This window comes from Pan troglodytes, chromosome 11, assembly GCF_028858775.2.
Source record: "Pan troglodytes isolate AG18354 chromosome 11, NHGRI_mPanTro3-v2.0_pri, whole genome shotgun sequence".
Taxonomy (NCBI): domain Eukaryota; kingdom Metazoa; phylum Chordata; class Mammalia; order Primates; family Hominidae; genus Pan; species Pan troglodytes.
In genome coordinates, this window is record NC_072409.2 from 72,096,998 (window position 1) to 72,112,634 (window position 15,637).

At 41.6% G+C, this 15,637-nt stretch overlaps 1 protein-coding gene across 11 annotated transcripts in view; it reads right to left on the bottom strand.

Moving 5' to 3' along the window:
- TLE1 (TLE family member 1, transcriptional corepressor) overlaps positions 1 to 15,637 on the bottom strand; it is a 104,772-nt gene that overhangs the window by 57,248 nt on the left and 31,887 nt on the right. For 5 of the 11 annotated variants that reach the window (XM_054658122.1, XM_054658121.1, XM_016961013.3 and 2 more), the window contains exons 5-6: positions 12,989 to 13,051; positions 11,229 to 11,303 (exon numbers count right to left, since the gene is read on the bottom strand). The exons of 1 other annotated variant lie outside the window; for it this stretch is intronic. In XM_054658122.1, the coding sequence (XP_054514097.1) occupies positions 11,229 to 11,303; positions 12,989 to 13,051 (138 nt within the window). Of the gene's footprint in view, positions 1 to 11,198; positions 11,304 to 12,988; positions 13,052 to 15,637 lie in introns of all 11 variants that reach the window. 5 more of the 11 variants (XM_016961009.3, XM_016961008.2, XM_016961007.3 and 2 more) reach the window with 1 other exon arrangement.

Consider the following 15,637-nt stretch of genomic DNA (forward strand, 5'->3'; position numbering starts at 1 on the left):
CCCTAAGTGGCACCTCTGATGCTAAGAGTGACAGTAAGTGGCATTTATAGCACCCGGTATTTAAACACTTTCTTTTAAGGGGACAAAAACGTGAAAAGGAGCATTTGTTGACAGTTCTCTCCAAATCACTCTTCCTTGATTTCTGCTATTTCCCTGTTCTTTAAAACACTCAATTCCTATCTTGGGAGACAGCAAAATAAATAAATAAATAAATAAAAATAAAGAAGAAGAAAACTGGTATGCTACGTAAACACGTGGAAAAGAGCTGTCTGGCAGCAGAAAACATCAAGGACACTACTGCAGGAGTTATCGCAAAACCTCCCATTATGTGAATGGCCTCTCACGTAAAGAGGGGCAAGGGTGATAAACAGGGAGAAACTGCTTATGGGGCCAAGAATTCTCCAGCCACTTGAAGACAATAACAAAAACTAAAATAACAATCCAACTAAAGGCCCCATCTCAATGCAGGAGCACACAGAAAATGATGCATGGGCAACCTAAGGAATGGGAGAAAATATTTGCAAACCATACCTCAAATAAGAGGTTAACATCCAAAAAACTCAATAGTACAAAAATTTAAAAAAAGTATCCTAATTTAAAAATGGGCAAAGGACCTCCTGAACAGACATTTCTCAAAGAAGACATACAAATGGCCAACAGATATACAAAAAAATGCTCAATATCATTAATCATGAAGGAAACGCAAATCAGAGCCACAATGAAGTATCACCCCAGGCTGGGCGCAGTGGCTCACGCCTGTAATCCCAGCATTTTGGGAGGCCGAGGTGGACGGATCACCTGAGTTTGGGAGTTTGAGACCAGCCCAACCAACATGGAGAAACCCAGTGTCTACTAAAAATACAAAATTAGCCAGGTGTGGTGGCGCATGCCTGCAATCCTAGCTACTCAGGAGGTTGAGGCAGGAGAATTGCATGAACCTGGGAGGCAGAGGTTGCAGTAAGCGGAGATCGCGCCATTGCACTCCAGCCTGGGCAACAAGAGCAAAACTCCATCTCCAAAAAAGAAAGAAAGAAAGAAAGAAATGTCACCTCAAACCCGCTGAGATGGTGGGTAACAAAAAGACAAAGATATGTGTTAGTGATGGTGTGGAGAAAAGGAAACCTTTGTACACTGTTCTTAGGAATGTAAATTGGTACAGCCCTGATGCAAAACAACAGTATAGAGGTTTCTCAAAAAGTTAAAAATAGAACTACTTTCTCAAAAAGGTTAATTATCCCTTTTCTGAAGTGCTTGGGACCAGCAATGTTTGGATTCTGGATTTTTTTCAGATTTTTAAATATTTGCAATATTCTTACTGGCTGAGAATTAGGGCTGCTCAATCTGTACATGATCCAGCAATCCCACTTCTGGGTATATATCTAAAGAAAATGAAATTGGGGTCCGGGGTCCGGGCACAGTGGCTCATGCCTGTAATCCCAGCCTTTGGGAGGCCGAGGCAGGTGGATCACCTGAGGTCAGGAGTTCGAGACCAGCCTGGCCAACACGGTGAAACCCCATCTCTACTTAAAAAAAAAAAAATTAGCCAGGCATGGTGGTGGGTGCCTATAATCCCAGCTACTCCGGAGGCTGAGGCAGGAGAACTGCTTGAACCCAAGAGATAGAGGTTGCAGTGAGCCAACACGGTGCCACTGCACTCCAGCCTGGGTGACAGAGTGAGACTCCGTCTCAAAAAATGAAAGAAAAGAAAGAAAGGAAAGAATGAAAGAGAGAGAAAATGAAATCAGTATATCAAAGATACATCTGCAATCCATGACCACTGCAGTGCTATTCACGAGAGCCAAGATACCGAACAACCCAAATGTCTGTTGATGGATGAACAGATAAAGAAAATGTGGTACCTATAAACACAATGGAATACCATTCAGCCTTGAAAAAGAAGAAAATCCTACCACTTACGACAACATGGGCAGATCTGCAGGACAGTAGGCTAAGCGAAATAAGCAGATTCAGAAAGACAAATAATGCATAATCTCCTTTCTATGTGGAATCTAAGAGTACAACTCACAGAAGCAGAGAGTAGAATGGCGGCTGCCTTGCGGGGTAGGGGAAAATGAGGAGCAATTGGTCAAAGGGTACAAGGTTTCAGTTGCCCAAGATAAAGAAGATCTGGATTTCCAAGGTACAACACGGTGACTATAGTTAATAATACGGTATTGTATACTTGAAATTTGCTAAAATGGTACTTTGTGGTGTGTTTGTTTTTTGTTTTTCGTTTTTTTTTTTTTTGACAGAGTTTCGCTCTCGTTGCCCAGGCTGGAGTACAATGGTGCGATCTCGGCTCACGGCAACCTCCACCTCCTGGGTTCAAGCGATTCTCCTGCCTCAGCCTCCTGAGTAGCTGGGGTTACAGGCATGTGCCACCACGCCAGGCTAATTTTGCATTTTTAGTAGAGATGGGGTTTCTCCATGTTAGTCAGGCTGGTCTGGAACTCCCAACCTCAGGTGATCCGCCCACCTCAGCCTCCCAAAGTGCTGGGATTACAGGCATGAGCCACCACGCCCGGCCCTTTGTTTTGTTTTCTTAGAGACAGGGTCTCATTTGGTCACCCAGGTGGGATACAGTGGCATGATTTTATCTCATTGCAGCCTTGAAGTCCCAGACTCAAGCAATCCTCCCACCTCAACCTCCTGAGTAGCTGGGACTACAGGCACGCACCACCACACTCAGCTACAGGCACGCACCACCACACTCAGCTAATTTTTTTGATTTTCAGTGGAAAAAAAGTCTTGCTATGTTGCCCAGGCTGGTGTCCAACACCTGAGCTCAAGCAATCCTCCTGCCTTGGCCTCCCAAACTGCTGGGATTACATGTGTGAGCCACCATGCCTGGCCTGTCTTTATTCTTTCTCCATTTCAGCTAATCCACACAGGCCAACTCCTCCTGCATGACCACTGCCTTGCTCATCCCATTTCCCTGGAAGGCCATTAAGGCTATGACAAGCCATGTGAAGGTGGATCCACTACAAAAACTATACAGGTTTTGATTGAAAAGATGTTCAACATCATCAGCCATCAGGAAAATGTAAATCAAAAACGGGAGATGCTGCCTCACACCCATTAGGATGCGAAGAATAAAAAAGATGGACAGGAAATGCCAGAGATCATGTAGAGAAATTGGAATTCTCGTACGCTATTGTGGGAATGTAAAATGATGCAGCCGCTTTGGAAAACAGTCTGGCTGTTGCTCAAAAAGTTACCATAGACCCAGTGATTCTACTCCCAGAGACAAATCCAAGAGAAAACATGCCCACACAAAAACCTGTACACAAATGTTCATAGCAGCATTATTCATAATAGCCAATCAGTGGAAATAACCTAAATGTCCATCAACTTATGAATGAATAAGCAACTGCAGTATATTGATGAAATGTTAATTGTCAATAAAAAGGACTAAAATACTGGTGATACGACAACATTGATAAACCTTGAAAACATGCTAAGTAAAAGAAGCCAGGCATACAAGGCTACATATTATATGATTCCATTCATATGAAATGTCCAAAATAGGCAAATTCATAGAGATGGATAAGCACATTGGTAGCAGCCAGAGGTTAGGGGAGGAGGCATGAAGAATAAATGGTAATGAATACGGAGTTTCTTTACAGGGTGACAAAAATGTTCTAGAAAAATTTTATAGTCGTGATGGTTGTACAGCAATGTGAATATGCTAAAAACCACAGAAGTGTATGCTTTAAAAAAGATGAATTTGGCCAGGTGCAGTGACTCATGCCTGTAATCCCAGCACTTTGGGAGGCAGAGACAGGTGAATCACCTGAGGTCAGGAGTTTGAGAACAGCCTGGCCAATATGGTGAAACTCCATCTGTATTAAAAATGCAAAAATTAGCCAGGCGTGGTGGTGTGTGCCTGTAATCCCAATTACTCAGGAGGCTGAGGCAGGAGAATCGTTTGAACCCAGGAAGCGGAGGTTGCAGTGAGCCGATATCGCACCATTGCACACTGCACTCCAGCCTGGGTGACAGAGTGAGACACTGTCTCAAAAAAAAAAAAAAAAAAAAAGGTGAATTTGATGGTGTATGTATCATATCTCAATTTTAAAAATAACACACAATAGGCTGGGTGCGGTGCCTCACGTCAGTAATCCCAGCACTTTGGGAGGCCAAGGCAGGTGGATCACCTGAGGTCAGGAGTTCCAGACCAGCCTGACCAACATGGAGAAACCCTGTCTCTACTAAAAATACAAAATTAGCCAGGCATGGTGGCGCATGTCTGTAATCCCAGCTACTTGGGAGGGGAGGCTGAGGCAGAAGAATCGCTTAACCCGGGAGGCAGAGGTTGCAGTGAGCGCCAAGATCGCGCCATTGCACTCCAGCCTGCGCAACAAGAGAGAAACTCCATCTCCAAAAAAAAAATAATAGTAATAATAATTCAATTGTAATTTTAAAATAACTAAAAGAGTGTCATTAGATTGTAACACAAAAGATAAATGCTTGCTGGGTCTGGTGGCTCACACTTACAATCCCAGCACTTTGAGAGGCCGAGATGGGTGGATCACCTGAGGTCAGGAGTTCCAGACCAGCCTGGCCAACATAGAGAAACCTCGTCTCTACTAAAAATACAAAATTAGCCAGGCGTGGTGGCACATGCCTATAATCCAAGCTCCTTGGGAGGCTGAGGCAGGAGAACCGCTTGAACCCGGGAGGCAGAGGCTGTGGTGAGCTGAGATCAAGCCACTGCACTCCAGCCTGGGCAACAAGAGTAAAACTCTGTCTCCAAAAAAAAATAAAATAAAATAAAAATAAATGCTTGAGGGGATAGATACCCCATTCTTTATGATGTGTTTATTAAACACTGCATGCCTGCATCAAAACATCTCCTGTACCTCATAAATATATACACCTAGTACACACAAAAATAAAAAATTTAAAAACACACAGGTGTAACTCCTATAATGGGGTACTCTATTTTCTATTCTGAAGCTTTTTTCTCCTTCTGGAAAAATGAAGAATATATAATGCTTTATTCCAGGGAATCAAGTAAAAATCACAGGAAACTATGTGGGTGGGTTGATAGGTGCAGCAATCACAGCACACGTTTACCTATGAAACAAACCTGCACATCCTGTACATGTATCCCGGAACTTAAATTAAAATTTTTTTTAAAAAGGAAAGAAATATGTGGGGAAATTAAAAAGTAAATGCTTCAACACTTTTCTAATAACTACAAAGCATGATGACAATAATCCGGACACTGAGGAAAAGTTCTGCATTTGTCAGGCGCCTAGTTGTGCTCTCAGTAAAAACAAACAAACAAATTTAACCAAAGGAGAAATGGGCTGCGAAGACTTCTTTGCAATATTGCTCTTTCCCTTCGGAAATTTAATAAAAGGGCTAGACTGTTGGAATTTAAGTAGAGAGTACGTCACTAAATACAAGTTAGTAGAGCTAGAAGATCCATGTTTGTTGTAGCTATTTAGTCTTCTCTCGGTAGCAGGATATGCATTATTCTCCTAGGGAGAATTTGTTTTATAAAGAAACTTACAGCTGGGTTACTGATGGCTTTCCAGGGATTAACCACTTACTCATAAGAATAAGAGGCCAACCTCATCCTCTTAAACTTCACATACTACAATCCCATAGATAGCTGACAGCTATAGCCAAAGGAGAAAAATAATCCAACATATTACTAATCCTTAAACCAATCATCTCATGCAAGAGTGGAGAGCCCTTTAGGTCTACAACTCAATCTCTTAGGGATAGACAGGCTCCTTTTACAAATGTTTTAGGAGTTTGAATTCACAGCCATCCCCTACACAAAAACATCTAGTCAGACATCACAAAATACCCTAGACTTATTTTTAATTTTATACTAAGTTGTTTTAAAATATACAAAATCAGATATTTGCCTATGGAGAAGGAATACAGAAATCTGACCAATAAACAGATTCCCATATAAGCCCCATATGACTTGACCAAGGTTATGTTCATGAAAAATAAGTCAGACTACATCCAAATAAGTGAGAAAGAAAAATGAGGTTGCCTAAACCCGAATTTCATGGTTTTTTTTTTCTCTTGTGCATAGGTTATATGTAAACAAACTCAAATTTCTTGATCTCCTAAAGTTCACAGGCATTACTATGGGTAACTGCTCAAATTTTCTTGCACCCAACTGTCAGCTCTGAGGCCACAAATAGAAACCTGGCATTTTGTGGACGGGAAGGACAGTCCCCACTGGTCATCTGACGATGTCTTCTCTCTCTTCCCTCCCAATTTTATCAGAATGATTCCTATAACCTCTTGTGCCAACAATGACACTATCTGCCTTATTCTTTGTGTTAGGTAAGGAAGCCAATGATGTCTTCACATTTTTGCTCTCAATTCTGTCTCCATCTGTTCCCCAAACTTAAGTTTGCACATCAAAAGCTAAATGGCCATCCTTTTTCACTATTGTTTCCTTATTAAAAGTCATTCATGCACAACAACTTAATGGCAGGAGCAAAGCATCTGGCTGGGTCTAATCTCAAACACCCACATCCCTGTAACCACTAAAGACAAAGGAGGAGGTGCACTGCTGCTTGGCACAACCACCACCGACCAGGACTTGACCAACTGGACCCACAGATCTGCTACAAGCACTTAGGGAAACCAGGCAGACAAAACTGCAGTTCAAGGAGTCAGGAACACATGTTCAGGGAAGGCTGGGAAGGTAGATGGTATTACCATCTACAGATAGGGGACACTGATAAAGGTTAACTGACTATATGAGGTCATAAAGCTAATAGATGGCAGCTAAGCATCCTCCCCAAGTCCATCTGATCCCAAGACCCATGCTTTGTCCAAGGCAACACAATGTAAATATTCCTATGTGGATTACCAAAAACACCATGAAATGGACCAACAGGTGGTTAGAAATAAAATATACAACTGTGCCATTGTTTACTATTAATATTTTTAAAAATGCAATTAGCTGATTCTTTTTTAACTTTTCAGTTAAAAAAACAACCATCTTTATGGGCAGGCACGGTGGCTTACACCTGTAATCCCAACACTTTGGGAGGCTGAGGCGGGTGGATCACCTAAGTTTGGGAGTTCAAGACCAGCCTGGCCAACATGGTGAAACCCTGTCTCTACTAAAAATACAAAAATTAGCTGGGTATGGCGGTGCATGCCTGTAATCCCAGCTACTCGAGCGGCTGAGGCAGGAGAATCACTTGAACCCTGGGAGGCAGAGGTTGCAGTGAGCCGAGATCACACCACTGCACTCCAGCCTGGGTTACAGAGTAACACTCTGTCTCCAAAAAAAAAAAAAAACCCAAGCATCTTTAGCTCTTCTTTCACATGCCAAAAGAAAGAAAAAAAAAAAAAAAAAGCAAATATCTTTCTTTAGGAGAAGGGGAAAAACTGTAAGAATAATGGAATTCACTGGGGTCCTGGAAACCACCCCCTTATTGTGGAATGTGGGTTACCAGGTATACACAGGTATCAAAAATCAAGCTGTGCATTTCACTATATTACAATTATACATCAACTGAAAAAAAACAAATATATGTGTGTACAGATATGTATCTCTCTATATTATCCCTCGATTATCTGTGATGTAAAGAGAACAATAATTATTTAAAATCCCAATCCCAACTGAAATCAATTATTCAATATCTATCAGAGCAGGTAGAAGAGAGCTTTTAGTTCCAAACTCCCCAAATAATAAAGTGGAGAAGTGGTCTTGAAGAGTCTTTCAATCAATTATCCCTGCATTCCGGCAGCCATTAGCCATTCCACAAAAAAGATGTTACAACATTTAATAACCAATTTTGTTTTGATCATTCTTAATAGAAATTTTAAAAAACAAACAAAAATGTTGCTTATGGTGTAAAAACGATCCTGATCTAAAAACTCAAGGTCTCAAATGAGTAAGTTCCCCTCCCACAATGCGACTTGTTTTCTAAGGCCTAAGTGAGCTGTGTGTCAAACCAAATAAACCTTGTACATATTTTGTACACCTTTGCACTATAAATTATCCTTTTCATTGTGACAAGACTACAATACATTTAATAGGAAAAGAATTGGTAAGAAGCAACAGTCAAAAAGTAGGGCTGTAGTTATTATTCTGCCAGTCATCAAATTTGCTGTCAAAGCTGTTTAAAAAAAGGTCTACAAAAATATTTCAATAGTCTCTCCAGTATCAAATACCTAAGAAGCTTATTTTTCTTAACTACCGATACTCTATGTAAGTTGAAGGCAGGTGCTATGGTGAGAAAGAATTAAAATTCAGTATTTTTTGTCAGACAGGAGAACTACAATTTCTATGCTGGTGAGAAACGGGGACTGTTAATTCACTCAACAAGCACAGAAAAAATACAACCTCTCTCTGTCTCCTCAAAGAGCACCCACAGGCCCAAGACACACCTTGAACTAACCTAGAAGCTGGATGTCCTTGAGATGATTTACTTTTTCCAGGTTTGATAAAGAGAAATATCTTTAGCCCTGTCAAGCAAGCAGTAAAGCTCCTTGATTGTACCTTAAAGGGAATGAGAATGTTTCGGCTCATTTGCATTTTAAAGGGTACTCTTTCATGATCTTTCACACTTGTAATAGATGTCTAAACCGTTAAATTACTATTTCTTTTCTTAGCCTGAAAGTGGATGCAGACTAAGAGCGTGGCCTCTCCCATTGTTCTTTACCCTAAGTCGGCCCCTGAACAATACTGACAGCTGCTATCAAACCAGGCTGCATTTACTCTGTGCGCAGCTGCTGCTTGTAGGAACAGACAGTCTCCCGGTACCTCCTCCCCTCTGGGGAGACAGGTTGACACACTGCATGTTCAATGAAGGGGTGCAAAGGTCCACTGAATTGTCAACCCAATTTTATGCTACTTCAATTTTCCAGAACGCACACAATTCCTTTCAGGCAAAAATCAAGCATATGCCACAGCATGAAACTTAAGGTGTGGGATAATTATTGATCACTACAAACTTGAAAAGAGCCTTCGGACATAAATTCATATACTAATCCAAAAATTACGATGATAAAAACCGCACATGCCAGTATGCCCAAGACACACAATGGGCGTAAGTCTCGCTTGCATTGCGCCTGATTCACCACTTTGGTTTACTGTTGCCAAGACATCCAGAGCTAACCTGCCTTTATAATAACCTCCACAACATTTTTCCTGGACTAAAGCCATTCGTAAAATTAGAAATTCATTTGCCCTTCTAAAAAGATCTGCTATTTTTATTCTCTGATTCAGCTCAAAATGGGTATTACCTATGAACATCCGGTTAATGCGATTTCCTCCTTCCTAAAGTGTAGGTGCAAAGCAGATTCACAAGAGCTGGGCGGTGCCTTTGAGAATTTAAACGTCAGAGTTTTACCATCATGAAATTATATGTCGTAATGTAGAGTCTATCAGAAAACAAACATGTTCCACAAAGTTTAACTGGGTACTTGAGAACTGCTTTGCATATGTTTTCTTTTAATCAAAACAGGCTTTTCCATCCTCATTCATTTGGGTGAAAAAATTCTGTGCTTGAGCTACAAGTACAATTCACTATTAGTCTTTGCTAATCAAACACAGTACATGCGAAAGTACCAGTGAATATTTGATTTGATCTCTGAAATAAAGCAATTCATTACACAAGAAAAGGGTACAGAAGGCAGCAGACAAATGCAGATGTAATTGTGTTTTTTGTTGAATGTGATTAGAGAGCCCACTAAGTAACAGTCAAAAATGTGATACTGAAGGAGGGGGAAGGCAGTGCCTGGATCTGGGGGGAAGAGGAGGGAGAATTGTTTATGCAGAGCTAAGCTGTCAAGTGTAATAAAGCAGCTTGAATAAAATTTAAGCTGAAAATCCACTGAAGCTCCCCATTTCAGGGAGGAAAAAGCTATTAAAAGGAAATGAAGGTCACCCTCCTAGTTTATTTCACCTAATTGACTGCCAATAGCTTACCACAGACAACTCAACTGCAGATCTGCAATTGAGAAACTGATGAAAGGAGAGTTTTCAAGCTGAGGCTCATTCTTTAATCCTCCTTGGCTCTTATGTTTTTTCTCCATCTCCAGTTGGGATGTAATTTTAAGCCCTGATGGATTAACTGGTTCCATTGTCTGTGGCCGTCATTGGACTATGGCACTCTTAATCCGTACAGCAGCATGTCTAATTATCATTACAAAGTGTCTGAGGGAACTATAAAGACCAGCAGGGCATCATCTCACAAGCAATTAACATAAATTGATAAATGAGTGATTTGAATCTGCTCAAGGCACTCACATATGAATAAAATCCGAAAGGACGGTCCCTTGTTTCAGCTCCTTCTTTGGCTTAGTCTGGAAGGGGACGAACACATGAGAACCGTCCCAGGTCCTGCAGTGGGGGGTGGGGGATGAACTCATGCAGGGGATGGAATGCACGGTTCACCAGACTCATTAATGCAGAGCAAATGACTTGTGATTGACAACCAGTGGCTAGCACGGAGCACTAACTGAACTCAACAGAGGAGAGCAGAACCCCGGTGAAAAGGCAGGGAGCACTAGGGCAGACAATTAACACTTCTTCCATGGCAAGAGAGCGCTCTTTTCATTGGTGTGTGATTTAAAAATTCATGAAAGAGGCACAAGAAAGAACAAGAGCCAACAGTTATATAGGTTCGAATACCCCAGAAAGCAAAAGGCAAAAAGCAAGGATAACTAAATGAAATGATAATTCAGAGACCCATATTGACCTCACTGTGATCTAACATTGTAAGACAGAAGTGAGGAAAGTATTTAAAATTCTAACCTAAAGCTGTTACTAGACTAATGAAGCACGGGTGGTTTAGGTGTCACAGGATGAACTACATTTATTTTCCCACTTAAAAGGAGATTTAGGGCCGGGCAAGGGGGTGCCTGCCTTTGGACCCAGCTACTCAGGAGCCTAAGGCAGGAGGATCACTTGAGTTCCAGGCCAGACTAGGCAAAATACCAAGACCCTAGTCTGTCTAAAAAGAATTTTTTTAATTAATAGATTTATTTTTTGTCCCCTCCTAAAATGCTTCTCCTGTCATCTTCCTTATGCTAAGCCCTCTTCCTCCATATACCTTAGCACACCCCAAGTCCCTTCCTCTCCTCCTCCCACCCTTATCAAATAGGTCAACGTTAAGATACACACACACACACACACACACACACACACACACGTAAAGCCATCAAATTAATAAGAAATGAAAGCTGGTTATACACACTGTAGGAGGTAGACCTGGTAGGCCACGTACCCCGATGATGGCATTCAACTCTGCCATGGTCACCTGTTTGGCACGTTCGACAGCCTGGGCCACCTGTTGTTGATGCTTTGAAAACAAGGAGAAGAAAGGGCATTAGCAACAGCCAAAAACTTCACTGTATATTCTAACAACAAAAAGTCAAATGCTGTGTGCAATGCAGGCTGAAGTAGAAGGGTTTAAACGCAGAATTTCTCAACCACACTTTATTTTCACAGAACATAGATAGGGAAAGAAAAACTGAGAATGGCGCTGCCCTTTATTTCTAAACATCACCAGTCACTACTTCTGGCTGTAAATTTCGGCTTGGAATGGTAGAAAACAAAAAAGGACATAAAGAATGATAACATAGGACCTTAAAAAATAAATAGAACAGAATTTGGAAGATCACCCTTGTTCACAAAAGGGGTTCATAAGTTTACAGCAATTTTAAAATATGCATTTTACAGCCAGATGCAATGGCTCATGCCTGTAATCCCAGCACTTTGGGAGGCCAAGACAGGGTGAGCCCAGGAGTTCAAGATCAGCATGGGCAACAGGGCAGAACCCTGTCTCTATTTTTAAAATAAATAAATAAAATACCCATTTTAATACCTAAAACTTTAACATTAAATCCGTTGATTGGTTGATCACTTGTCTGATCAACCAATCTTGACCCACCAGTCATTTTCGGAAACTCCTGGAATTCCTCTCATTCTTTTATAGCCTTTTGATTCTTTACCCTCCACAAGGCAAAGGAAGGACTCCAGCCTCAGTTCAGAGATGGAAACTCACCCCACACCTCCCAACTCCCAACTCCACCCACAAATAAAAACAAAGCCATAAATTTACTTTGGGAGGCATGACAATGTAACATAGAGCCATGGATCACTAAAGTCTAACAACTACTGATATACTCAAAAGGCAGACAAATCTATCATCATATCAGACAGACAAAGGTTATGGTGGAAGAGGCTGTTACAACAATAATGAGATGGTGACCATCCGGCATGGAGCAACAGGTGCCAACCAGGATACCCAGTATTCCAACTCCTAGTCCAATAAACTTTCCACCCTGCGTGAAGATGCATTCATCCCGTGCACACTTAGAACACGTTACAGCATTTACTAGCTTATATCCAGAAGGAAGGTAAACTTTTCAAGGCAAAGCTAAAATACAATAGTCTTGAGTCAATTTCATAGATTACTCATATAAAGAGATTCCTCCCTCAAAGAATGTTAAGATTAAACCTCTATGACTTTGTAACTAAACAAAATAGCTTATACATGCATATGACTCAGTAAGTTAATGTATTTTGGACTATTATCATCCACCCCTTCAAGGACAGCATTAAGACAACTGCCTTGATACATAAGTACAACAGAACTATCTGCCTCCATAGTAAAGTCTACCTTGATGGAACCATTTGTAAAAGTCAGTATGAGAACAGCTTTCTATTTAAAAGATATAAAAGACACCTGAATTTTCAGTAGCTCTCAAGCTTATGCTACTTAAAGCAAAAGCTGTACATTGGATAGTCATTTTGCAGTTTTCCACAGGAAAAAAAAAATTAATTTGGGGGTTGAGCTATTGTCACCATTTCTACAGTGTGCCCTCAGATGTGTTGGATAGACTAGCAGGGGGTTTACACACTTCAGCTGTAACATGTTCTTCACACTTGTTCCTTGTGATAAAATTAACATCTTAAAACTAGCTAATTTGCAAACAGAGAAGCAACATAATTGCACTTTAACAGCTGAACAGTTTTACTTACTTCCTGAGACAGAAATGGGATGACTTGTGCACAAATCGTATTCAATCTCTTGGCGATTTCAGTCTATAAAGACAAAGCCACACAAATGTTTAGAATACTTCACAATCAGTTCAGAAAGGTAAAACTTCATACCCCTAACACTTCAGTCCTCCTCTCCCTTGCTCTGGAAATGTGTATAAAATGGTTTCCCCAGGTTATGTTACTAATACTTATCTTGAAATAAACAGTAGATATTAATCCCACTTGCAAAGTAAGCCACAACTGCACACTTCATTGTAATAAGAGATGAGTAGTTTGATTGAGTTGGAAAATCTAGGCGGTTTAAGGCTCTATGATCATTTAATATGGTGACTATATATATATACACATATATATATATTTTTTTGAGACAGAGTCTTGCTCTGTCACCCAGGCTGGAGTGCAGTGGCACGATCTCGGCTCACCACAAGCTCTGCCTCCCGGGTTCACACCCTTCTCCTGCCTCAGCCTCCCAAGTAGCTGGGACTACAGGCGCCCGCCACCACTCCCGGCTAATTTTTTTGTATTTTTAGTAGAGGTGGGGTTTCACCGTGTTAGCCAGGATGGTCTCGATCTCCTGACCTCGTGATCCGCCCGCCTCGGCCTCCCAAAGTGCTGGGATTACAGGCGTGAGCCACCGCACCCAGCCAAGTGTACTTTTTCAATGATGGCACACCATGACACATTTATGTCATTATTGCAAGTTCATTCAAGCGGGTGTCAGAAGCCACTGCAGCTGCAGCACTGTCAAAGCAGTCCACCTTTCAAAGATGAGGCCTAAGGTGATAGAGTAGAAGAAAGGCCTGCTGACCTCTTTGCCACTTGTCCCAGCTCTTGTACAACTGAAAAAGGATTTTATTGTTCATAGCTTCCCTAAGTCTCAAACCTTCAAACAAACCAAGAAAACATGACTAAAAACATTCCAGTCTAGAGGGTGATGGTCAAGTCATGATATCCTGAGTATTCGGAAAGTTTCGCCACAGTTCAGTATCAAACTCAAAGACCTCACCGACAGGGCCCAGGGGTCAGCTGAACATAATAAAAGGTGTCCTTAGTGTCTATAGCATGGGCTGTTTTAAAGGAGGCAGGAAAGGCCGGGTGCGGTGGCTCGCGCCTGTAATCCCAGCACTTTCTGAGGCCAAGGCGTGTGGATTATGAGGTCAGGAGTTCAAGACCAGCCTAGCCAAGATGGTGAAACCCCGTCTCTACTCAAAATACAAAAATTAGCCGGGCGTGATGGTGGGCGCCTGTAATCCCAGCTACTCGGGAGGCTGTGGCAGAGAACTGCTTGAACGAGGGAGGTGCAGGCTGCAGTGAGCCGAGATCACGCCACTGCACTCCAGCCTGTGCGACAGTGAGACTCCACCTCAAAAAATAAAAAAAATAAAGAAGGCTGGAAAAACCTTTGCTCCGCTCCACATCCACAGCAGTCCCTCTGCTACAAGGGACAAAAACTGGCAAGAGAGGGAACAGAGGGTACTCTACTTCTAGCCTAGGGGAGGGTCCACCTGCAGCACCTCCAACACCCTACAACAATGCAAAGCAGCTCTGCTTTCCTCTACCTAGGAAGAACCAGTTCTGCTTTTTTAAAAAAGAAAAAAAAAGTCATCTGTAAAGAGGCCCATTCTTGACCTTATTTATTTCATCATTTTGTCAATGCTTACTAAATGCCACCTATATTACTGAATTAAGCAATGAAAAGGATCACAAGAAAAAAACTTAAAAGCACGCAGTCCGTGACCTTGAGAAATAGAGAATGGAAAAAGACAAAGTAGAAATTCCAGGAACAAAGTCGAGCCTGCGGTGAGCTGAGATCGCGCCACTATACTCCAGCCAAGGCGACAGAGCAAGACCCTGTCTCAAAAAAAAAGAAAAGAAAAGAAAAGAACAAAACCCCAGGAACTTTACAATCAAGCATATAAAAAACAGCAGCCTTGTATCTTCTAAGATGATCTGAATTAACTAAGCAAAGTCTTTGGTTTTATAAGATTGGATTTAGTCTAACCCAACCCAATTCTCCCTGACCACCAATGAGACAAGGTTACAGACAGACCATGCCTTGGACAAAATGTACTAGAAGGGGAAATGACTGGTAGAGAGAGGAAGCCTGTGCATGACCTTGCTTTAGCCAGCGAGGCAGATATATGCAAAAAGGGTGCAGCTGTACCAGGTACAAAAACAGAACTGGGTCAGCCCCACCCAGTTCATTTGATCACAGCCACCCACTCAAGCTACCTCAAGGTCATGGCTCTCCTCGAAAGCATGGGCAAGGCTTTCCTTTGCAACAGGGTTCTGCACTGTCTATTTGAGTGCATGTAAAGGAGTAGAGATGCCTTTGGTAGGTATCCTACTTAGGTCCTTGCTCCCAACTCCTACCTACCACACATTCCTGCAACACTCTGTACATTCCTCTTCTCGGAAATTCACATTGAAGGTTTCCAATTTTAAAAATGATATATGCTCACTTTGAACTCATACACATGCACACAGATGTATGCTCACTTTGAACTCATACACATGCACACAGATACATATACAGAAATATAAAAGAAAGTTAAAATAACCCTGAGCCTATCATCCAAGGATAAGCATGGGTAACATATTGCTGATTTTAGGATACCATCATTCCAG